Source organism: Acanthochromis polyacanthus, chromosome 7, assembly GCF_021347895.1.
Source record: "Acanthochromis polyacanthus isolate Apoly-LR-REF ecotype Palm Island chromosome 7, KAUST_Apoly_ChrSc, whole genome shotgun sequence".
Lineage (NCBI taxonomy): Eukaryota > Metazoa > Chordata > Actinopteri > Pomacentridae > Acanthochromis > Acanthochromis polyacanthus.
The window spans coordinates 34,151,417-34,175,638 of record NC_067119.1 but is presented as its reverse complement, the minus strand read 5'-3'; the positions used below and the strand labels follow the sequence as shown (position 1 = coordinate 34,175,638).

Genomic DNA, 24,222 nt, shown 5'->3' with positions numbered 1-24,222 from the left:
ATTCAATTTTGCCATATTGAGAAAATGTGTTGTCTGTCAACTCAATAAATGTAAGTTAATTTCTATTTAATTTGTGTACATTTTAGTAATTTAAATTAAAAACACACTGTTTTTGGTCGTAAAATAAGAGTAAAACAGAATTATCAAAAATGTAAACGGAAAAACATGGAATTCCATTAAAATTCATTAAAATGGGGGCGTCACGTGACCCGAAGCAAGATGGCTGCCTGAGCTTCTGCTCCGTTCCAGGCTATTATCAAACTCCGATATTTCTCCTACTAAACCTGACTGCCTAAGCTACACTCGGATGCTGAGATGCCTAAACCACAGCGCGATAAAGATTTTTCCATTTTTTTGTCAACCGGCCAACATTCTAGCAAGAAGAAGGAGCTCTCTCAGTCGGCCACATGTTCTACTAATGAGGAGCCTCGGGAAGCTAGCGACCCGAAGCTTCTCAGCTCGGCTACCATGGAGCAAATTTTGGCCGAGGTTAAATCTGTGGCTTCACGTGTGGGTGAGATGGATACGTCGGTCAGCACTCGTTTGGATGCTATTGATGGAGCTCTCACTGAAATTAAAACATCCGTTACCACCGTCGAGAGCTCACTCTCCAGCCTCTGCGGCTGCGTGACCGACCTGGAGAAACGCATGGAGGAGGCCGAGGGCCAGAGTTTCCACATCCGAGGACGACTACAACAAATTCAGCACCCACCTGGCCTCCATGGATAAAACAGTGGAGCAGCTCCGGACGAAGGTTGATGACCTTGAAAACCGTGGCCGGCGTAAGAACCTGAAGATTGTTAATCTCCCGGAGCAGGCGGAGAATGGCACATCACTTTTGGACTTTCTTCAGACTCAGCTGCCGACCTTGGTCGGCTTGCCCGCCGGCTTTCCCCCGCTGGAGATCGAGCGCGCCCACCGAGCCTTGACCCCCTCTCCGGGCCCTAATAACCCCCCAAGAAGTGTCCTTGTGAGGTTCCTACGATTCACTCAAAGAGAGGCCGTGCTTAGAGCAGCTTTGAAGAAGCGCGACATCCTATACGATGGCTCCAAGCTACGGTTTTATCCCGACCTCTCTGCCGAGGCTTTGCGGAGACGAAGGGAGTTTGATACCGTGGGAAGGATGATGGCCCGCCGCAACATATACCGCGGATTTGCTTATCCAGCTCGTCTCCGATGTCTCCATGAAGGCCGGATCTGTTTCTTTGATACGCCGGAGTCCGCTGCTGCTTTTCTGGATACTCTTAAGTGAGGTAAACTTTTCACACTTTGGAAATTATGACGGAGAATATTGGATTTAACCCGCGATGAACCCCCCTCTAAACATTTTTGGTGTTTTTGGTTGTAAAGTAACGGTGGAAAATAAGCAGCAGTGTTGAACTGGCATGCATCTTACCCTCTGGGAAAGAGGTGTTTGTTTATTTTTACATTTGCCTAATTAAGGATGTTAATATGCACGAACAATTTTCACATGATGGACTTCAATGTTTAATTTAATATCTAATATAGTGCTCCCCCCCCCCCCTTTTCTTCTTCTTTTTTTCTTAATTCTGGGGTATCTCGCGGTGTATGTCATTATTTAGCCTGGAGTTCGGACATTGTCTCGGGTATCTAAGCTGCTACTGTGGTCTACTTGAAGATGAGATACGTTGTATCTGTGCATAGTGTGCTTAGTGACTTCATTTGGGGTAGTTTTATCCTGTCGTTTGGGGACAGGATTGGGGAGGGCAAATGCTGCAATTTTGGGTTGTTGTTTTCAGAATTTTTATTTGACTATTTTTATTGTGTTGGGTGGTCAGGGTTCTGCTCTTATATGTGGTATATCTGTACAAACTTTAGTGGTTTTACTACAGTTACATTTCAGCCTTACATTTGTTATGACTGGGTCACTTAAACTTATAACCTGGAACCTGGTTTCCTAGCTGGTGATTTCAATTGTATAATGAATGCTGCTCTGGATAAGTCCTCCTCCGCAAGTATAGCAAACCCAAGATCCTCGAATACTCTCCATAGTTTAAGCGTAGACACTGGTTTAATAGATGTTTGGCGACAGACAAATCCTAATGTGAGAGACTATACATTTTATTCACATCCTCACAATTCATACTCCCGACTTGATTATTTCTTTATTCCCAAACAATTTTTACATGCAGTTCAGGCTTGCAGCATAGATTCTATTGCCCTTTCAGATTATGCATAAGTTCATTTGCATATTGATCCAGCATTTAATATTCCTAAGACCCCAATTTGGAGATTTAATACATCTTTTTTAAGTAGCGAGTCTTTTTGCAGCTTCGTCCGGAGTAGCCTATCACAGTTTTGGTCTGACAATAGAAATTCTCCGGTGTCTCCAGCTATGATCTGGGACGCAGCTAAAGCCACTCTACGTGGCCATCTTATTTCATACGCTTCTTATCAAAAGAAATTAAGAGATGGTCATAGGAAAAATCTTGAAAAAGAAGTTGTTAGGCTAGAACAGGCACATAAACAAACACCCACAACTCCCAATTTAAAGGCATTGATATCTGCTAGGACTGAACTTAATATGGACCACACCCGTCATATCCAGAAGCTCCTACTTTTTACTAAACAGAAATACTACGAATTTAATAATAAATCCAGTCGTTTACTTGCACATCAGTTGAAAAATCAGAATAGTGACCGCACCATTAATATGATAAGATCACCATCTGGCAATGTTTCATGCGATCCACTGATAATTAATAACACGTTCAGGGATTTTTATAAATCTCTTTACAGTTCAGCAGGTACTAATCCAAATATGGCTTCGTATTTAAGCACTATTACCGACCAGCTATTGCGGAGGAGGATCGTTCCGTTTTAGATGCTGCATTCACTCCTGAGGAGGTTTGGTCTGCAATTCAGGCTATGCCAAATGGTAAATGTCCAGGACCCGATGGGTTTCCTCTAGAGTTCTTCAAGAAATTTTGGCCGGAGATCCACCCAATACTTCTGCCTGCTATTAGAAATATTTTAAAAGATGACATCCCTCCTTCTTGGAAGCAGGCGTCTATCAGTTTGCTTTTAAAAAAGGATAAAAACCCTTTGGACTGCTCTTCATATAGGCCCATTAGTTTACTCAATGTGGACTACAAAATAATTGCAAAAATATTGGCCCGCAGGCTTGAAAACATACTCCCCAAGATTATCAACCCAGACCAGGCGGGATTTGTTAAATCTAGACATGGTACAGATAATGTTCGTCGCGCATTTAATATTATACATTATCTTAACATTCATAAAAATCCAGCATTTATTATATCTTTAGATGCCAAAAAGGCCTTTGATCGCGTGGAATGGCCTTTTCTTTTTGCTGCATTAGAAAAATTTGGTCTGGGCCCCAAATTTATTAATTTGGTTAAAGCCCTCTATTCTGATCCAGCGGCCGCTGTTAATACAAATGGTCTGATGTCTGAAGGTTTCCCAGTGCACAGAGGTTGCAAGCAGGGGTGCCCTCTGTCGCCCTTACTGTTTACTTTATTTATTGGACCTCTGGCTGAAGCCATCAGGACTAATCCTGATATACACGGAATCACAGTTGGGGAGGAAAACCATGTTATTTCCTTATTTGCAGATGATGTCCTTCTGTATTTAAAGGATCCCGAAAAATCAGTTCCTGCTGTTCTGAGTTCCATAGCCTCTTTTAGTGCCTTGTCAGGCTATAAAGTAAATTTAGGAAAGTCTGTTGCCTTACCCTTTAATATTCCTCAGAATGTCTGTATACATTCTCCATTCCAATTGTCAGAGCTGGGTCTTAGATATCTAGGAATTTTTATTTCTGCCGACTTAAACAAGCTGTATGATTTTAATTACTCCCCTTTGATTTTTAAAATGAAAAATGACCTGAAAAATTGGTCTTCTCTACCAACATCTCTCCTAGGAAGAGTCAATGTAATAAAAATGAATATCCTCCCCCGGTTAAATTATTTATTCCAAAATCTCCCCTGTTATTTAACTTCATCATTTTTTAAGTCATTGAATTCTCATATTTCTTGTTACATCTGGAACAATAAACACCAGAGGGTCAGGTTTTCCAAACTTACCAAGCCAAGGAAACTAGGTGGTCTGTCGTTACCTAATCTACAACTATACTATTGGTCAGCTCAACTTAAAATAATCGCTAACTGGTTTATGAATAGCCAGAACTCTTTATGGATCAGTCTGGAGTCCTCAGCTTGTCACCCCAGGAAACTTACATTCCTTCCTTTAATCAACAGTATAGATCAAATTAAATCCCTCCATGATAATATGATTATTTATAATATATTGCTGGCATGGAGGGACGTGAAAAAATATTTAAATATTCCTTTTGATATTTCTGTTCGATCCCCTTTGGTGCTGAACCCTGACCTCCCAGTACAGCTCAGGAGTATTGGTTTGATCGAGTGGTCTTCTAAGGGTTTGTCAGATTTTGCAGGCATGCTGACCTCAGATGCTCTAAAATCATTTGAACAAATAAGATCTGATCACAATGTTTCTCACAAAGATTTTTTTAAGTATCTTCAAATTCATCATTTTATAGATGATCTCTTAAAAACCAACAAAATTCGTCTGAAGCTATCAGAGCTGGAAGATGTTTTGATAATGGGCAAATTCTGTAAAGGCATGATTTCAAAGTTTTATGATCTATTGCAGTATTCAGATACCTCTGCTTATGGCCCTTTAAAGCCACTGTGGGAACGCGATCTGGGGGTGTCATTTAATCAGGCAGAATGGACAAAGATTTGCAATGGGATTTTTCCTAAATGCACCTCAATTTCTATACATGAGCAAAATTTTAAATTTTTCCACAGGATTTATGTCACACCTGCCCGCCTCCAGAAGATGTTTCCCAACAGCTCAGACCTTTGTTACAAATGTAGAACTCATAAAGGTACATTTATTCACCTGTTCTGGTCATGTGATCGTATCCAAGTGTTCTGGAAAGGGGTTCATTCTGCGATTCAAGAGGTTATTGGCAAACAGTTTGCACAATCTCCCTCATTCTATTTGCTAAATTACTCTCCAGACAAGCAATTTGATACTGACACCAGAGCCCTTTTAGTAACACTTTTATATCTAGCAAAAAAGTGTATTTTGCTATGCTGGTCTGCGCCGCAGATTCCCACCATTGATATGTGGATTTCCCAGATATCAGCCTTGCTTCCACTGGAGAAACTGACTTACGAACTTAACCATAAACTGGACAACTTTTGGAAACTCTGGAAACCCTTGCATACTTTTTTACAGAGACTCTGACTCGTTCACTAACAAATACTAATATCTGATTTTACCCTGTCATGACAGTTATTCCCTGTACCACGTGTCTTCATTTTTGTTTTTTTCTTTTTATTTATTTATTTTTATTTATTGTTTTTTTTTATTTTTATTGTGTACCTGTTTTGCTGCAGCACTTGTTGGGGAGGGTATTTCTGTTTTATATGTCTATTTGTTGTACTTAAATGCAAAAATCTAATAAAAAGAAAATTAAAAAAAAAATCATTAAAATGGAAAAAAATGAATCTGGGAAAAAAAAACGGATTTCATCGGGCCCTATGTGGGGCCATTTCTACACTGTAAGGACAGATTTGCACTGCAAATTTCTACACTGTGGGGAAATTTCTGTACTGTGAAGAGACTTTTGCACTGAGGGGACACTTCTACACAGTGGGAACATTTCTGTAACCTGGGGCCGTTTCTATAATGTGAGGACATTCTTACTCTGAGGACTTTTCTGCACTGTGGGGACGTGTCTACATTGTTGTGTGTTGTACCTTCAGCAGATCTTTGGGGAAGTCTTTTCCATTGTTGAGTCCTTCCAGATTGGAGATGAACTGACTGCAGGACATCCTCTTCCCCACATTCTGAAGACACAAACAGTGTTGTTACTTTAGAGGGCGCTGCATTGACTTCCATTCATTTTCTGCAGTCTAACCTTACAGCATGTTTAAATATGACCTTTACTGATTCATGAGCACTTGTTTTCTCCCTTCAGTGTCGTGCTTCCTGTGTTTGTGTCCCAGCTATCAGTGTCACTGCTGCTTGCATGTTCAAAGGAAATGTGAAGGCCTGTTGATGAGTGTGATTAGTTTGCTTGTCGCCATGACAACAGTCATCATTTCCTCAAACAAGTTCAGCAGCTGATCATTCTCAGCTGCAGAACCGCATGGCGTCAGAACACTTTAAGAGATCAAATTTGAGGCCGTTTAAAGCCGTATTATGATCTCAGTGAGGAAAATTTAACACTTTGAAGTCATAGTATGGACATGGGACCCTGGAACAAATACCTGCTGTATTACCTTAAAATTTATCAGCACATAAATGTTGTTAATATTCTCAGTTTTTTGTTATTATTTCTTAAATAACTGTAGTCGTTCTTGGTATGTAAGATTTTATTAATTTTGGTTATTTTTACTATTAACATTTCTACATTATCCACAACTTTCTTTTAATACACTGGAATTTTTTCACCATTTCCTGAAAGTACAATCGTTAATAATCACGTTATACATTATATTTTTTGAATACTAATATTTTTCAGTTATTTCTCATATATGTATATATATATATATATATATATATATATATATATATATATATATATACACATATATATACATATACACACACACACGTGTGTGTGTGTGTTTGTGTGTGTATAACAATTTACCAAGTTAGTTATGTAGGATTATAATTTTTGTAACATTTTAACAATATTTTTCTTTTTTTGCCCCTTTGGCATTATTTTTTCTTAAAAGTCAGATATTTTCTAAACATGTTATTCCTACTTTTTTGATGCATTTTTCATACTGGTTGCTTACTTTAAGAATTTTTTTTAGCTGTTTCTGTTTTTTTAAATTTAATTTTTGCTTGCATTTTATTCATGGGAGTTATGTACAGTTTTGTTAGTTATCATTTTGATTTTAGATTTTTCTGACATTTAAATAAATAATTAATTCTATTAGTGTTATTTGTTGATGAATAATTATGTAAATTATTTGGCAGCTTTTAGGAGTATGCAGCATTCCATTGATATTTTTTGGAAGATTTTATTCATATTTTGCTCATATTAATATTTACTTTTACATTTATTAATATTCTTCTAACCGTTTTTCATACATTTTAGAAGGAGATTATTTGGCAGCATAATGAAAATAATTCAGATTATTTATTAACCCTTTAAGCTTCAGTCAATTCCAGCCGTTTTCAGTACAAAAAATCGCTAATATTCTATTTTTAAATAAAAAAAATTACGAAAAATACAGGGAATATTGGACGGGCATCGCGAGGTGCATTTCCTTGAAAATGACCGATTCGGGGATTTTATACCGACTTCAGGACATGTTTTGGATAAAATAGTTTACTGGCTTGTGTCATTTGGATGTAAAAGGTTGGATTATGGCAGTTTTTTTGTAGCAATACTGCAAAGGCCCTGGAATTCCTGAGCTGATCAAAACTCAGATAAGCTGTCCCTCTCTCCAGCACTCACCAACACCCATCTCTATAGGAGGATTGAGACATTTATATTTCTGTAGGTTTTCATTCACAGAAGGATGGAGCTCCTGTGAACATTTAAACCCCGGGAATAACTTCTTCTTTTTAAAAGACAATGACTTTCAATTATATGCTATGGATGTTTGTTTAATGAACTTTCATGCTAAAATCCCTTTTCAGCTTTAGGAGACCCTCAGCCGGAGACGTCTCTGCCTTCCACAGATCAGATAACAAGTTGTAAAACTTTATGGCTGAAGGCTGGAGTCACCCTCTCACTCTCTTTGACTGAAAAAAAAGAGACTGGAACTGAATTTAAAAATCTTGCCAAATTAATATTTCTGGAATGTATTTTGTGTTTACAGCATTACCAACGTCAATGGAAATCATTCATTGTTAACATATCCGAAAATCACGATTCTATCTTTCACAGAAGCTGATTTATTAATTTGTGATGTTTAATCTGATTCCTTCTTTATTACTCCTATTTAGGTTGAAAGGATGAGTTCTTGCATTTACCTGTTACCAAATCTCTGACTTGTTATATTTTCACTGTGATGCATATTTTTAATGTCATAAACATAAACATATAGTTATGAATGAAATGATTCACATCATATGAACATATGTATTAATCTACACATTTCACTTTCACACAACTGAATATGGTGGGATAGACAGATCGTGTTTTGCGCGTTTAATATCATATTTTAATCCATTCTGGACTCCTCTTTCTTCTCTACTCTGTGAGAACAAAGAGATTCCAAATTCCACCAGACTCGCACCTAAAAGTTCTCTCTCTCCGCCCAGGTCCTCCCCTTCGCTGGACCCACAGATAAAGTCAGCCGTAGCCCACATCATCACTCTCTTGCCTCTTGCCTCTTACTCTATTACCTGAGGAATCCATAACAGAGATTCCTACTATTTTCTTACCTAAAGCGCGTTTTTTCCTATCTTTGAAATTCCCTCACCATCTAAGTTTGTTAACTATTTATCTCTTAATATTTTTGTAACTTAAGGAGACATTTTGCTCACGTTAAGCCGAATTTTATTCATTTAATCTGGAGAACCGATTCAGAACCAGCATTTATTTTTCTTAATTTTGATCGTTTTTCATCAACACCCGTTTTTCTTGGCTAAAGCCTGAGAACCATCATTTTTAAGCCAAGCAACACTCAGCTGAGAACTCCGGAGACCTGTTGGACCAGGTCCATTTGCACAGAATCGATCAACTCGCGGCAGGACATCCAGGCGGCCATAACGACGACGCACCGCTCCGAACCTGCCAGTCCAGACCGTGTGCATAATCTGAAGGTCCCGCAAGTCCCAGCCCATGACGGTTCACTTCAATAACTCCAGCTGAGTTTGCTCTGATTCCATTCTATGGGTGATGTACTAACCGCTTGGTCATTTAATTCATTTAATCAATTTATTCTTTTACAAATCATTAGAATTCTTAATCCAAATTACCGGTTACCTCGTCAGGTTAGCTCTGGCTAATCCTCACCATATTTCCGTCTCTCTCACACCTACTTCCACATCCCTCACACATGCACACATCACACACACACTCCCACATTCCACACACACGTAGTCCTGCACGCACACACACACACCATATCTACATTGTACATAGTTCACTTGTCATTATTTTCATAGAATAGTTAATAAATACCTCATTATAGACCAAATTACAGTCTTGTGTTTCTTTGTGTAGAATGTGGTCAATTTAACCGAGGATTCAAGACTTTTTGATATGAGATTGATCTAAATTTTTATGAATGTTAATATTTTTTATTAAAATTAATATTTTTCCCTAGAGATCTCGGGTGGTGCCCCAATTATTAATAACGAGAGCTATAAATCATAACGTAGTACCGCTACATTTTGTGGAATCTTTTTTTCTGTGTGTAATAATAAACCCGGAAATGTGAGTCGCGCTGTGTGCGTTGAAGCCGTGTATAGAGAACGGATGGATGAATATTCGTTTTTGTCGGACAAATGTGTTTTTCTCACCCGCTGTGGTAATCGCATCTGAAAGTGGTTTATACCGGCGGATTCATGAGAATCTAAGCATTCCATCGGCGTATAGTGTTTGTATAATCGTGTTTGCAGCCGTCGGACATTCTTGAAATTCCTATGCAAATTAGTAGGTGTACCGCCGGCGGTACACTGAAGCTTAAGGGGTTAAACTACGAACTTTATATATATTATTGGACACTCTGCCAGCAGGATTCCAACATTGGCAAAATTTATATTAAAGTTCGTACAGTGGATATGGGCTGGATACTGTCCCACAATTATCAATAAATCAATGTAAAGAACAAGATTTATACTGTTTAACTACTTTAAGCTACTATAAAAAGTTGTATATACTTCTTTGTATGGATGATAATAAATGTTGAATCTGAGCAGCAGGACGGTAAAGCAGCTCAGACTCTCGTATCGTATGGCTCAGCTGATCGATTCTTAAACCAACAGGAATAAAGTCAGACTCACGTTTCCATGCAGGTCTGTGTTCAGCAGCATCACGGCACAAGTCAAAGTGTGGACGCTGTCTGAGAGACAGACAGGGAGACAGACGGATCAGAGACAGAGACAGGTTAGACACAGACAGACAGAGAGACATGTTAGAGACAGGCAGACAGGTTAGAGACACATAGACGGGTTAGAGACGGAATGGTTAGAGACAAACAGGTCAAAGACAGACGGCATAGAGACAGAGAAAGGTTAGAGACAGACAGAAAGGTTAGAGACAGACAGAGAGACAGACGCATTAGAGGCAGACAGAGAAGTTATAGAGGGTGGACGCTGTCTGAGACACAGACAAAGAGACAGACAGACAGATAGATAGACAGACGTTTTAGAGACAGAGTTATAGACAGGTTACAGAGAGACAGACAGGTTACAGAGAGACAGACAGGTCAGAAACAGACAGACAGGTTAGAGACAGACAGACAGGCTACAGACAGACAGACAGACTACAGACAGGCAGGTTAAAGACAGACAGACAGATAACAGACAGACAGGTTAGAGACAGACAGACAGGTAACAGACAGGTTAGATACAAACAGGTACCTTCTGTGTTGAGGTTCTCTGGGTTACACTGTCTGTATTTCCTGGAGAAGTGAGCGAGAACTCTCTCTCTCTCCTGAGTTTCTCCCATCAGAGCAAACTGTCTCAGGAACGTCCTGAACAAACAACAGACTGCTAGTTAGTATAGTTAGTTAACCACGTGAATTTACCTCGTTAGTAAACCACATTAATAAAGCCTGATTTCCCCAAACAGTCTCAGGAAGGTCCTGAACAAACAACACATCACTAATTAATTAACCAATAACTACACTTCTAAGGAATAACTCACTTTCAAGTTAGCTGCCTGGTTAGTTAATCACATTATGATGTCTGTCACCAATAATGAACCAATAATGCCTCAATAATGAACCAACAGCAGCCTGTTAGTTAACTTTCCTAGTTAACCTCATTGAGGAACCTTGGTAATTTACCTCGTTAGTGATGTCCCATGTCATACTAATTAACCTCATTGCTTAATCTTATTTAATAACCTTCATAATTTATGTTGTTTGTGGCATTTGATGTCCGCAAATTGTCTCAGGAACATCCTGAACAAATAACACACTGTTAATTAATCTGCTTGATGTACACCGGTGATTTACCATGTTAGTTACCATCATTAGGGATGTCTGATGTCACCAAACCCCCTCGGGAGCTTCCTGAACAAATAATAAGCTCTAAGTTAACCTTGTTAGATAACCCAATAGTTTAACTGAATAGGTCAGTCAGCTGTGACAAACAACAGCCTCTGCTAGTTAACCTTGTCAAGTAACCATGGTAATTTACGTCACTAGTGATGTTCTGCTGTCAAACTGTCTCAGAAATTACATTAATGTAACCTGATTCTTACCTTTGTAACTGAACCTCATTAATTAACCTTCTTGAGTCACTGGCTTTGTTTGATATGAAATTGTTTCAGAAATCTCCTGAACAAACACAGTGTCAGTTAACTCGGCTCTAGGCTGCGACCACAATGGTCTCATTTTTGAGAGTGTGTGAGTTGAAATTTCAGCTGGTCAAATTTGTGTGAGTGAATGATGATCATTAAGCTGTTATTGTGTCGCTGTATTGCTTTTATAATTTTGGTGTCTGTCAGTCTGGTGTGCACAATAAGCTGTTATGCAATAATGGTTTTAGTTTCACACCACTGTATTAACACCGTCTACTACGGTATTTACAGTTAAAAATGTAGAGCGTATCTACATTAACATGCAAAGGTTTGGGGTCAAATGTTCTTATGTTTGAAAGAAAAGCTTTTTTTCCCCAAATGAAGATAACATTAAATTAATCAGACATACAATCTAGACATTGTTCATGAGGTAAATGACTATTCTAGCTGGAAAAGGATGATTTTTAATGAAATATCTAGATAGTAGTACAGAGGTCCATTTCCAGCAACCATCACTCCTGTGTTTTAATGCTACAATGTTAGCTAATCGTGTTGAAAGACTAATTGATGATCAGAAACCCTTTGCCATTATGTTACCACATGAATAAAAGTGTGAGTTTCCATGAAAAACATAAAATTCCCTGGGTGACACCAAACTGTCGAATGGTAGTGAAGATGTGTTGTTTTTTCCGCTCACAGAAAAGACCACAAGCAGAAAAACAATCACTCAGTTCCATCTGGGACCGATGTGACAATAGAAAGCTAACAGCAATTTTTCATCACACACCAGTCTGAGCACCACTACCAGCATTGTGGGGCGTTCAGGGAACGTTGGTAAATGTGGTGTCTATCGATAAGCAGATGTTCAGCCAGTGAGTGTTTTGCTTTTGACAAGGTGGGAGGTGCAAACAGTGAGAAAGTTAGTCTGGAGCCCTGATCAACCTCCTGAATTTATCCTAATTAGTAGGGATGTCCGATAATATCGGGTCTGATATTATAAAAATGCATTATCGGTCAATATCGTTATTGTTTTTTTTTGTTGCCCATCATAAACACCGATAAAATAATGCCCGGATTCTGCCACCATGCAATTGATCACATCATCAAACTGCGTCCTGAAATGTGTAAACAACTGTGCCGGATTTCCGGTGTGCTGTGCCGGCGTTTGGCTCAAAAAAAGGACAATATTGCCAGTCGAGTTCGTCTACCAATGGAATGAGGGGAATGCAGCTTTTGCTCTCAACCAAACTAATATCACTAGCAAATGGGAAGTAGAGTGGGAGCGGGTCTTAGAAAGACATTGAGATACACCTGCAGGTGAATCCATTGTTGTCATGGTTATAGTGACAGTGATACAGAAATCTTTAACAAATCCATGGATCCAGACCATAAGCCGCATCACTGTCAAAATCTAATCACTTGGTTCTTGTGTCATTTCTGACCTTCCTTGAAAATTTCATCCAAATCCGTTATTCCGCCTTTTTTGAGTAATGTTGTGTACCGACAAATAGACGGAAGAGTGAATAAAAATAAATGGTGCTTCCCGTGGTTGGAAGAGCTAAACAGACACAGAAAGCCCTTCGGTTGCTAGTGCAAATAAACTGAAGGAGCTGGGTGATTGCTTCTGTACTGCGTGTTAAAAAATAACTCATGTACGCAACTAACAGCAACAAAGTGCTGTCACATCACGAGTCAGATCCATAGAGGTGCTGTCCACTCTGACACTCACAACTCATTTTCCGGGAGCAACATTCACTGCTGAGGTACCGACATCAGACTTACCGGGTTTGTGATTTAAAAACATGCGTGTGCTCATTTATTGCAAATGCGTTGTCAAAACTGTCTGTCTCAGATCACCATGTTGGTTCCAGAAATACACCTGGCATAGCAGTAGCATTTAAGAAATGAGCACTTCAATGTTTTTGTTGTTATTATTTGAACTGAACTATAGTTGCTGTTATAAACTATATATTTATTTATTTATTTATTTTTTGCACTGTAATTGTTTGCATAGTTGTATTTCAGAATAAATAGTGCACATATTGTTAAAAGGTGAATCAATGTCCTTTTCCATGTTTATTACTGATTGGTTGCTAGACAATATATTTGCACTATGTTGTAGACAAATGGAGTACCTACCACCATTTACTGATCTTTTTAGTATTACTATAATCTGCATTCTGAGTTTGTGAAGGCAGATATCTTCATGTCTTATTGATTAGCTGGATTGTACCCCGACCCCCATCCAAAAGGAGAAAAGGTCAGGTTTAGGAATATTTTTCACTTTAAGCCCTGCAAGTGTGGCTGCAGTAACAAGCTTGCTGTGCCTGACTAACAATATGTCTGTGGTTTGGAATTATTTCCAAGCCCACATATATTGGTATCGGTTGACATCAGAATCGGAAATTGAGAGTTGGACAATATTGGCATGTAGGTTTTTGGCAAAAAAAGCCAATATTGGACATCCCTACTAATCATTATTATTACTCCACCAAGGAATGGCGGAGTTATGTGACGATCGGTGCACGTTTGTCTGTGAATCCGTCTGTGTGAAACAGTACTTACAAACTAACTAACAGATTTGGATGAAATTTTCAGGGAAGGTCAGAAATGACACAAGGACCAAGTGATTAGATTTGGGCACAGATGCGGTTTATAATCTAGATCCACGGCTTTGTTCGGGACTTCCCATTAGGAGATATAGCTGTTGGCACGGCGTCACTGTAACCATGACTTGAGCACTGTCAGTTACCCGCTGACGATCACATGATTGCAATCCTACTACAAATTGACTTTGATTAATCAGTTGTAAATCATACAAGGAACAACTGATTAAACTGTAGGGCGTTTCTGAGTCCCGCTACATGTGTAGGTCATGCGACGTAGCAAATCTCAGCACAAGGTCATTTTTTAATTGAAGATTTCATCTGTCAGAAATGATATGTCAACTGAGCAGACCTGGCACTCTTTGAGTGCTTTTCTTATTAGTTTATTTAACCACATTACTGAATCTCAGTATCAACACCTGATGTCACTAAACTTTCTCCAGAATTTTCTGAACAAACAGCCAGTTAGTTAACCTCGTTAGTGACGCCTGATGTCACCAAACACACAGACTCCTGTAAACAGACAGTTATTCACTGACACTACATTATTTCATCATAAATCTATATGACATTCAGACAGAGACATCAATGAGGTTTGTAATGACGCAGAATGAAGCAGCACTGACCTGAGTGCCTGGTCGATAGTCATACCGTTGAAGTTAAAGTTACTGAGATATTCCTCGGCCACCATCTGACTGAACTCGTTACTGCAGAGAGAAACAGGCATTGTTCATCAATGCCATTAAACCAGAAGATTTAACTGCAACAGCACATTCAAGGCAGGGTGCAAAGGTTTCAAGCACAGTTTACATCTTCTGCAATCATTATAAATGGGAATATATCTTTCAAATTTCAGAATACTTCTTGACAAATGTGTGAGATATTTCTGTGCTGTTAAAGAAAAGAGCAGAGCAACTGATGAAAAAAATGAAAAATCTGCCTGTGTAGATAACGGTGCACAACTGAACAAGTAAAACAAACAGGAGTCAGTGAAATGACATGATGAAGTAACGCTGATCAGCTGTTTCTGTTTTTACAGTCAATATCAAACACTGCATTTCACACATTGGTGTTTGTTTACATTCTGGTTTCAGGAAGTCAGCTCCTGGCTCCTCCTTCCTGATGACGGGGCGGGATGCCTCAGTGGGTAGAGTGGCCGTCTTGTAACTGGAAAGTTGCCGGTTCGATCCTCGGCCCGTCGAGCTCATGTCGAGGTGTCCCTGAGCAAGACCTAACCCCTAATCCTGATGGGTCATGGTTAGCGCCTTGCATGGCAGCTTCCGCTATCAGTGTGTGAATGTGTGTGTGAATAGGTGAATGTGACGTATCATGTAAAGCGCTTTGGATAAAAACAACCATTTACCATTTATCACACAGATTGTGCTGTGATTGGCTGATGACTATAACATCAGGTATGTTATCATTTTTGCGCACACAGAATCAAAACACTGACTTCTTGCTGAGGTGTCGAGCAACGTCAGACTTCCTGAAGCCGTCCAGGCTGTAGAGGCGTTTGGCAAGGCGCTTGGCGGCCTGCAGGTCGGGCTTTGTCCCGTTGGCGAGCGCATCATCACTGCCGCCGAGCGCCAGTCGCTCTGCCACGTCGGCCTGCGGGTAGAGCAGCTCGGGTGGCCGGTTCACCAGACGTTCCCTGACAACACACAACACATTATTTCAGGACTTTCAGATCCTTTTTAGCCGAAGGACAAAAGATTTCTGATTCCCGTTGGTCAGAGTTCCTCCTTCAAACTGAAAGAACTTATTACTGGAATTCACAATAGGTTTCTCATAAGGAAAACAGACTTTCACAGAAGTAAATTTATTATTCTGATGAGCAAAAGCGGAAATAACAGTCAGATTTAGCACAAGACATGATTTAGCTTTCCCTCTTAGTAGTACTTCTTCAGGTGACAGTGAACACATCCCCAAAACACCCTAAATGACCACAACATGGAAGAGTATCGACACAGACAACCTGAATCAGAGCAGGTTTAAAACCAATTACAGCATTAATATGGAGTCCTGTTCAGATCAGCTAACCCTGGACTGACTAACAGGAACTGAACACTGAATGACAAAACGTTCATCGTAAACCTTCCTCATCTTCAGCAGCAGAGTGAAAACAAAAGAATCCTCCTCAGTTACACTTCGTCTTTTTCAACAGTGAACAGCTGATTTCTAAAGCCAGTATCACTGTGGCGTTAATGCAGCTGTTAAAACTCAACAATTAAATTGTAATAATAACAAATGAGATGCAAAATTACTTAACATCTGCACTGTCTGCGTGCTGTACGAATTTATCTCAGCTCGTCTATTAACAGTAAATGTGTAGCAGCCAATTTTGAATTGTGACATAAGCCGGCTCTGCTCAAGCATCTGTTCTGCAAAGTTCCTTGCTAATTTTAGACTTAGCAGCCTGAGCACAAACCAACCCAATATAGCTCCCCAGTGTTGCCATCCTCCTCAGAACGTCTTCAGCCTATCAGCCTATCACCAGCAACAAACACGTCGTTACAAATGAAGTATTGTGGTGCCGCAGAGACGCTCTAGCAAACAAATCACATTCTCCAGATGCAAACAAAACATGCTTGTTTGGAACAGACCACAGCAAAAATCATAACATAATTTTGAGATTTGCTTCAGTGGAAAAGAAATGATGTTTTTTGCATATGTATCGGCCTGAATCTGCAGCTCAAAAACCTACTTTTAACTCTCTCCCCAGTGAAGCAGTTTCTGGGTGATTTTTCTTTTTTGTTACTCCCATCACATCACTTTCACATTCACAGTGGGGTCATTTTTCATTGCAATATTCGGCAACATTCTGCACCTTTATGGAAACAGAATAAACATGAAGAAGGAGAGAGAACTCAGAAATGTCTTCTGGACAGAATGACACAATAACATAAAATAAAAAAATGGAATTTCTTTCATTACTTATTGTACAAAAATTGAAAAACACATTTTCCAAAGTGCCCACAGGTGTTAAAAAATACTGGAAATAAAATATGAGCTTCACATGTTATAGATATTCGACTGTGTACATTTTATAACTTTGACAAATTAATTTTTCACACTACGCTGTACATCAGCTCTACAAAGATGTTTCAGCATGCTGAATGTATCTTCCAAAAACGTTCCCCTCTGTATGTTGTGTTTTTGAGCCAATCTTCATTTATTTTATTGATCCAATAAGTTTCATTTTCCTCTCATTCTCTTAATTTTGTTTCCTCTCTCCTCTGTGGAAACACTGCTTGCAGTTCAGAAAAAAAACTCTGAATTTTTGTCACGTAACTGTAGATCACACCCGAGTCATTAATGGCTTGCCAACTGTGCCGACAACCACTGAATTTTTTGATTTTTACAGAATCTGGTCAAATTAAACATCCTATTTTTGACAGCAGTTATGCAAATATGTTGCACAGTAGAAAAGCCTGAACTTCAACTCTTTTTTGTGCTAACTTTTGTAAGTTTAAATACCTTTTACATGTACAAAAGCAGCTAAATAACACACTGAAAGAAAGGGAGAAAACCCAGAAAGCAGAACATAGGCTCTTTAATATGGAGTCCAATCCAAAGCTGATATTGGCATCTATCTAAATATATATTTTAATTTTGATTTTATTAGCTCATGCAGTGATCAGCTTAATATAACCAATATCGGTCATTACAACTTTGAAAAAACAGAAAAAAAAGTAAATCAGAATATCTTACTTGTTGTATTTTCAGTATTGTTTTTATCATTTTATTATGATGAGTATTCTGCTTTTGGCCCTGTGACAGACTGGCGACCTGTCCAGGGTGTCCCCTGCCTTCGCCCGAGTTAGCTGGGATAGGCTCCAGCGCCCCCGCGACCCCAGTGAGGATAAAGCGATGTATAGAGAATGGATGGATGGACTCTGCTTTTGTATTGTTCTCAGCTTTATTTTCTATTGTTGGCTGAACAATGCCACTACATTTTTTAAAGTGCTGTGTAAATAAAGTTCATCAATATTATAAATGTGTGTATTCTGGTGAAATGAAGATTTTCTGAGGATAAGAGTGTGCTGTATAACTTCACAGTTTGCATCACATGTGCCGCATTTAGACATTTTTCTTTCAGTGTCAGCAGTAATCCGGTGATTGTTATCTGTTGCTATGGTTACCCTGCAAACAGGAACCACTAGCAGCTAATGCAACATGACATTTAGCAGGTCAAAGTGTGATAATAGGTTCTTTTTATCTACACACACTCAGATATTACTCCAACATTTTCAGCCTTTAAGACTTTGAATATTGTAAAAAATTATGCAAGCAGACTGCAATATACGTTGCTTAATATGTCAATGTGTCAATATGTCATGTTCTTCTTTTTTACAGCTTGCCACTGCTTGAACAAGTGCGTTTTTATTTAAATACAGATGCAAATATCTGTTCTGTAAACAAAAAAGAAATAAGGGCAGAATTTTTCTTTCTGCACATTCACAAAAGTGAAATATTTTTGCAAAATTATCCAACTCACAACAAATACAACAAAAGTCTGCATTATTAGACAGCTCAGGAGATGGAAACGCTTCTATTTATTCACAAAAAATATATTTATATCATAGTAACTATCAAAACTTATAACACTGCCCAGACTGTTTGAATCATCATATTAAGGAACTGAAATATCTGATAGGTGTCTAACATAATACAGTTTAACACAATGCAGCATGTGTAGCATATGGAGGTGTTGCTGTAGTGACATCTTTTGCAATTGCATGAAGAGAGTGTGATTTGTTAAGGCGTATACAGTCAAGTGAAAAATTTCTTTACGATCTTTTCACACACATTTGTGTTTTAGAGATTTGCGTACACATTTGCACACACAAAATTCAAAAACTGTCATGAAAGTGTTCATGAGAGACCTCACCACCAAGACATAAAAAGTGACTACATGTTTCACACTCTTTGCAAACAATTTAAAACTGAATTATGAAGTGAAAAATACAAAAGAGAACATCTAGAGATAACATCGACTTTGACCAGTCGATGTTATCTCTAGACAAGCCCTCAGTAGATGGCAAAACCACACCATCTACTGGCTGCCACTGTGCAGCCCCTACCGTCACACATGTAGCTTTCAATTTTGATCATCATACGTATATCCCTTACTACTTGATCTGCTGACCTCTAACTCCACAAGTGAGCAGGGTACCTTAGACCGATCGTCAGTGCCAAGTTTGATCATCCTGACTTCAGCACTTGCAGAGATATCTGACCGGACATACACACACACACACACACATACATACATACATACTTACCCAGCCAGCCAGCCAGCCAGCCAGCCAGCCAGCCAGATACCGAAGCGAATGCAGTAACCCCGCTGACGTGTACGTAAGGCGTGGTTAATAATAGAAATGATTTCAGTCAATCAAGGTTTTCTTTAACTGAATACAGTTCGAGTGATTTTTAGCTCTTTGGACATAAAAACTTCTAAATTTCAGCATTTTAAAGAGAGGTGGTGAATTCAATAAAAACACATTCTCATGTCTCACGTTGGCCTGTTTGTACTGTCTATCCTCTTGGCTAGAAACACTGATATCTACATTAGATCTGCTGTAACTGTACTATACTATAAATGGGTAAATAAATGAGTTCATGCCACAAATACACAACAGTTCCAGTCCACCAAATCAAGAAGAAGCTGTTTGTCCAAGATTGTTATCAGTCTGTATCTGCTTGAGTATTTAATCAAGAGACATATCCTTCATTCCGTATTATTATCTGATTAACAATCATCAACAGTCAGCTCCACACATCTGCAATGCAAATCACCACATCCAACCAAATAACATGTAAACCACAGTTGCTCAGCTTCATTTTCACCGTTTAAACTTCATGCATTTAATACTTTTTCTTCATTACTTTCTCTGCAAACACACAGCATGTGCTTATATTTCCTTTAACAGCTGCTCAGCCTGCAGTCTATTTATAACTCCGTGTGCTGCATCGACCAGCATCCCCTCCAGGATCAATACAGTTTCATCTACTCTCACATCACCTGAGCTGAGGAGAATTATTTTTAATTCAACGCACCAATCTGTTGTTGTTGTGGAAACGTGTCCGTTCTCCATCAGCCTCCTTCAGTCACTGCCGCTCTTTAATAAACTTTTTGAAATTTGAAAAAAAAAAAAAAAAGACGAGCATGACGAGGAATGAAGTCAGAGTTGTGAATAAGAGTCAGAAAGTGGGAAGTGGTAGAACCACGGTGTAGACTGCGTCTACTTCCCTTAATGAACTCCAGCTTCCCCTCAGTGGATCTCGGTGGTCAGCAGACCTGCTACCTACCATTATTTTCATTAATAATTAACCCTCTGAACTCCAGGCAGTTTCTGGGAGATTTTTGTGCTCCTGTCAAATTTTTAATCACTGTGAACTCATTATATATTTGACTGTAATATAAAGTCCCGCACCTGTATGGAAACAGAACAACCATGACTAGAAGTAGAGGGAACTCAAACATGTCTTCTGTTCAGTATGACATAAGGGCCATATATGGCCATAAATCAATACAAAACATTTAAAATTTCAACTTTTTTCATCCCTTGTCAGTTCACTTTTTGTAGTCTCACTGTATTGCAGATTTTTAATTTGCATTTTTATACATCTATTAAGATTTAATTACTTTTGTGGTAAAAGAAGCATTTTCTAGCCTAAAAAAATTAAAATGATGCAAAAACAAATAAAAATAATAATTAAAACATATAAGGACATCAAATTGAAATAAAATGCGTAGCATACAGCGCTGGATGCTGATTGGCTCAGCGACCAATGCATTAGTCTTCTCTGTCTCCCGTGTATAGCATGTATTCAGCATCTCGCAAAATCTCGCTTCATAAAAAAAATCATTTATTTTAAGCCCTATGAAGTCAATCAAACGTTCTGTGCCTCTAAAGCTTCTGGCACCGAATCCAAGCGCCAGAGATGCTTACCATCGCAGAAAATTAGAAGATTATGCAGGTTAAAGAGTGTAGAAAGTGTTTAAGAGCATAGGTAGTGTGTATAAGGGTGTGGGAAAGATTGTGGGGAGGGTTTATAAAGCCCTAAAAAAAATATATAAATATATATATACACACACACAGTGCCTTGTGAAAGTATTCGGCCCCCTTGAACTTTTCAACCTTTCGCCACATAAAGATATAAAATCTTAATTTTTTGTCAAGAATCAACAACAAGTGGGACACAATCGTGAAGTGGAGCGAAATTTATTGGATATTCTAAACTTTTTTAACAAATAAAAACCTGAAAAGTGGGGCGTGCAATATTATTCGGCCCCCTTGCATAAATACTTTGTAGCGCCACCTTTTGCTGCAATTACAGCTGCAAGTCGCTTGGGGTATGTCTCTATCAGTTTTGCACATCGAGAGACTGAAATTCTTGCCCATTCTTCCTTGCAAAACAGCTCGAGCTCAGTGAGGTTGGATGGAGAGCGTTTGTGAACAGCAGTCTTCAGCTCTGCCCACAAATTCTCGATTGGATTTAGGTCTGGACTTTGACTTGGCCATTCTAACACCTGGATACGTTTATTTGTGAACCATTCCATTGTAGATTTGGCTTTATGTTTTGGATCATTGTCCTGTTGGAAGATAAATCTCCGTCCCAGTCTCAGGTCTTTTGCAGACTCCAACAGGTTTTCTTCCAGAATGGTCCTGTATTTGGTTCCATTCATCTTCCCATCAATTTTAACCATCTTCCCTGTCCCTGCTGAAGAAAAGCAGGCTCAAACCATGAGGCTGCCACCACCATGTTTGACAGTGGGGATGGTGTGTTCAGGGTGATGAGCTGTGTTGCTTTTAAGGCCAAACATATCGTTTTGCATTGTGGCCAAAAAGTTCGATTTTGGTTTCATCTGACCAGAGCACCTTCTTCTACATGTTTGGTGTGTCTCCCAGGTGGCTTGTGGCAAACTTTAAACGAGACTTTTTGTGGACATCTTTGAGAAATGGCTTTCTTCTTGCCACTCTTCCATAAAGGCCAGATTTGTGCAGTGTACGACTGATTGTTGTCCTATGCACAGACTCTCCCACCTCAGTTGTAGATCTCTTGGCTGCATCTCTGATCAGTCTTCTCCTTGTTCGAGGTGAAAGTTTAGAGGGACGGCAGGGTCTTGGTAGATTTGCAGTGGTCTGATACTCCTTCCATTTCAATATGATTGCTTGCACAGTGCTCCTTGAGATGTTTAAAGCTTGGGAAATCTTTTTGTATCCAAATCCGGCTTTAAACTTCTCCACAACAGTATCTCGGACCTGCCTGGTGTGTTCCTTGGTCTTCATGATGCTCTCTGCACTTTAAACAGAACCCTGAGACTATCACAGAGCAGGTGCATTTATACGGAGACTTGATTACACACAGGTGGATTCTATTTATCATCATCAGTCATTGAGGACAACATTGGATCATTCACAGATCCTCACTGAACTTCTGGAGTGAGTTTGCTCCACTGAAAGTAAATTGGCCGAATAATATTGCACACCCCACTTTTCAGTTTTTTATTTGTTAAAAAAGTATAAAATATCCAATAAATTTCATTCCACTTCACGATTGTGTCCCAATTGTTGTTGATTCTTGACAAAAAATTTAAATTTTATATCTTTATGTTTGAAGCCTGAAATGTGGCGAAAGGTTGAAAAGTTCAAGGGGGCCGAATACTTTCACAAGGCACTGTATATATATATATATACATACATACTACATATATTTTACTACATATACTTATAACATATTTCTATACTTGTTTCTGCTCTGTGTAAACATTATCTGCAGCTCAGCAAAAAACTCCCTAAATTTTTGTCACATGGCTGTTTTTTGCATCCAACTCACTAACCGCGTCACAGTTGCATTAAAAAGTAAGAAATTTTTGCTATTTTTCGGAGTCTGGTAATTACAAACTAATCCCAACTTGCTGTACGAAATATGCACTAGCCAGAGGTCATTATGCGTCACAGAAGATTTTGTCATGGTGATCCTTTACTAGCTAAACCTGACAATACTCTCTGCTTCCCAACATGGAGCTGCCTATCCCTCTCACTACAGTAATAAACAGTACAAGGCTCCACTAAGTGGAACAAACAGGTACTATAACTAATCTAGACTACCTGAAGTGTTAAATATTTAGGATCTCATCGAGTACTGGCAGATACTAAATATGTCACGACTGAGATCCAAGATGAAAAAAAAAATAACCTTGATCAGGACATCCCAAGCTGTCAAACATCTATGAGAGTCACGTTTTTTAGAAAAAAAATCCATATTCTCTCGTTTCTTTCCCTCTTCAAAGACTGTAAACTGATAACCTGAATGTATTTAGAGAAACAAAGACATCTGAAAACATCATCTTGGGTTTTGGAAAACACTAAGCTGCCATTTTTCACTATGTTCTGACATTTTATAGACCAAACAACCAATCGAGGCAACAATCGACAATGAAAATAATTAGTTGCAGTCCTACTGACCTATTCCAAACTTAACATGATAGCTTTGTGACAGAAATTAGCTGAAAATACAGGAAACACAAGCAAATCCTGAAAAACTGAGCAAATACAGAGGATGCGCCAAATATTTCCTACTACAATAGAAATGTTTCCAGGGGACACTAATGGATGAGGCGCACAGCTGCTTTCAGGTGCTGGGACACTTTTAAAGAAGTGATTTCCTTCTGATTGCTCACAGGGCTGCCAACCATTTCTAAATCAAACCCATTCAGGGTCTGGGAAGCGTTGTGGTGTTTCCTGGTGTGCAGACGATCAGAGTAGCAGCAAGTCCGGATGTTTCTGTCGGCTGGTCCTTCCTACACTTACCGACACAGTCCATTCATCCAGGACAGAAATAACCACCAGCTCTCACTGTACAGGACGCCAGGAAATTCTTGTTGTTGTTTTTTTCTGCAGCACCCACTTTCAGTGAGCAGAGTTCAAGTTCAGCAGCAGGCAGCTGCATCTGCTCAGACTCCAGCTTCAGTTTGTAGAATTTATATGGACCCTGAAGTCAAACTAATGCAGAATAAATCCAACAAACATCTGTAGTGTCTTTAATTTCTGTTTCAAAGTCTAAAATAACATCAGAGCATCACAATTGGTGGTATATTTGTTAATTACCCTCTAAACCTCAAGCAGTTTCTGGATGTTATTTGCTAAACTC

General features: G+C 39.0%; 1 protein-coding gene across 7 annotated transcripts in view; it reads right to left on the bottom strand.

The window, feature by feature from the left end:
- Nucleotides 1-24,222, bottom strand: part of LOC110968940 (PH and SEC7 domain-containing protein 1-like) — a 172,596-nt gene that overhangs the window by 75,749 nt on the left and 72,625 nt on the right. For 6 of the 7 annotated variants that reach the window (XM_051950648.1, XM_051950646.1, XM_051950647.1 and 3 more), the window contains 5 exons: nucleotides 15,515-15,712; nucleotides 14,688-14,768; nucleotides 10,570-10,682; nucleotides 9,991-10,049; nucleotides 5,775-5,864 (listed from right to left, as the gene is read on the bottom strand). In XM_051950648.1, the coding sequence (XP_051806608.1) occupies nucleotides 5,775-5,864; nucleotides 9,991-10,049; nucleotides 10,570-10,682; nucleotides 14,688-14,768; nucleotides 15,515-15,712 (541 nt within the window). Of the gene's footprint in view, nucleotides 1-5,774; nucleotides 5,865-9,990; nucleotides 10,050-10,271; nucleotides 10,307-10,569; nucleotides 10,683-14,687; nucleotides 14,769-15,514; nucleotides 15,713-24,222 lie in introns of those variants that run through there. The other variant, XM_051950645.1, reaches the window with a different exon arrangement.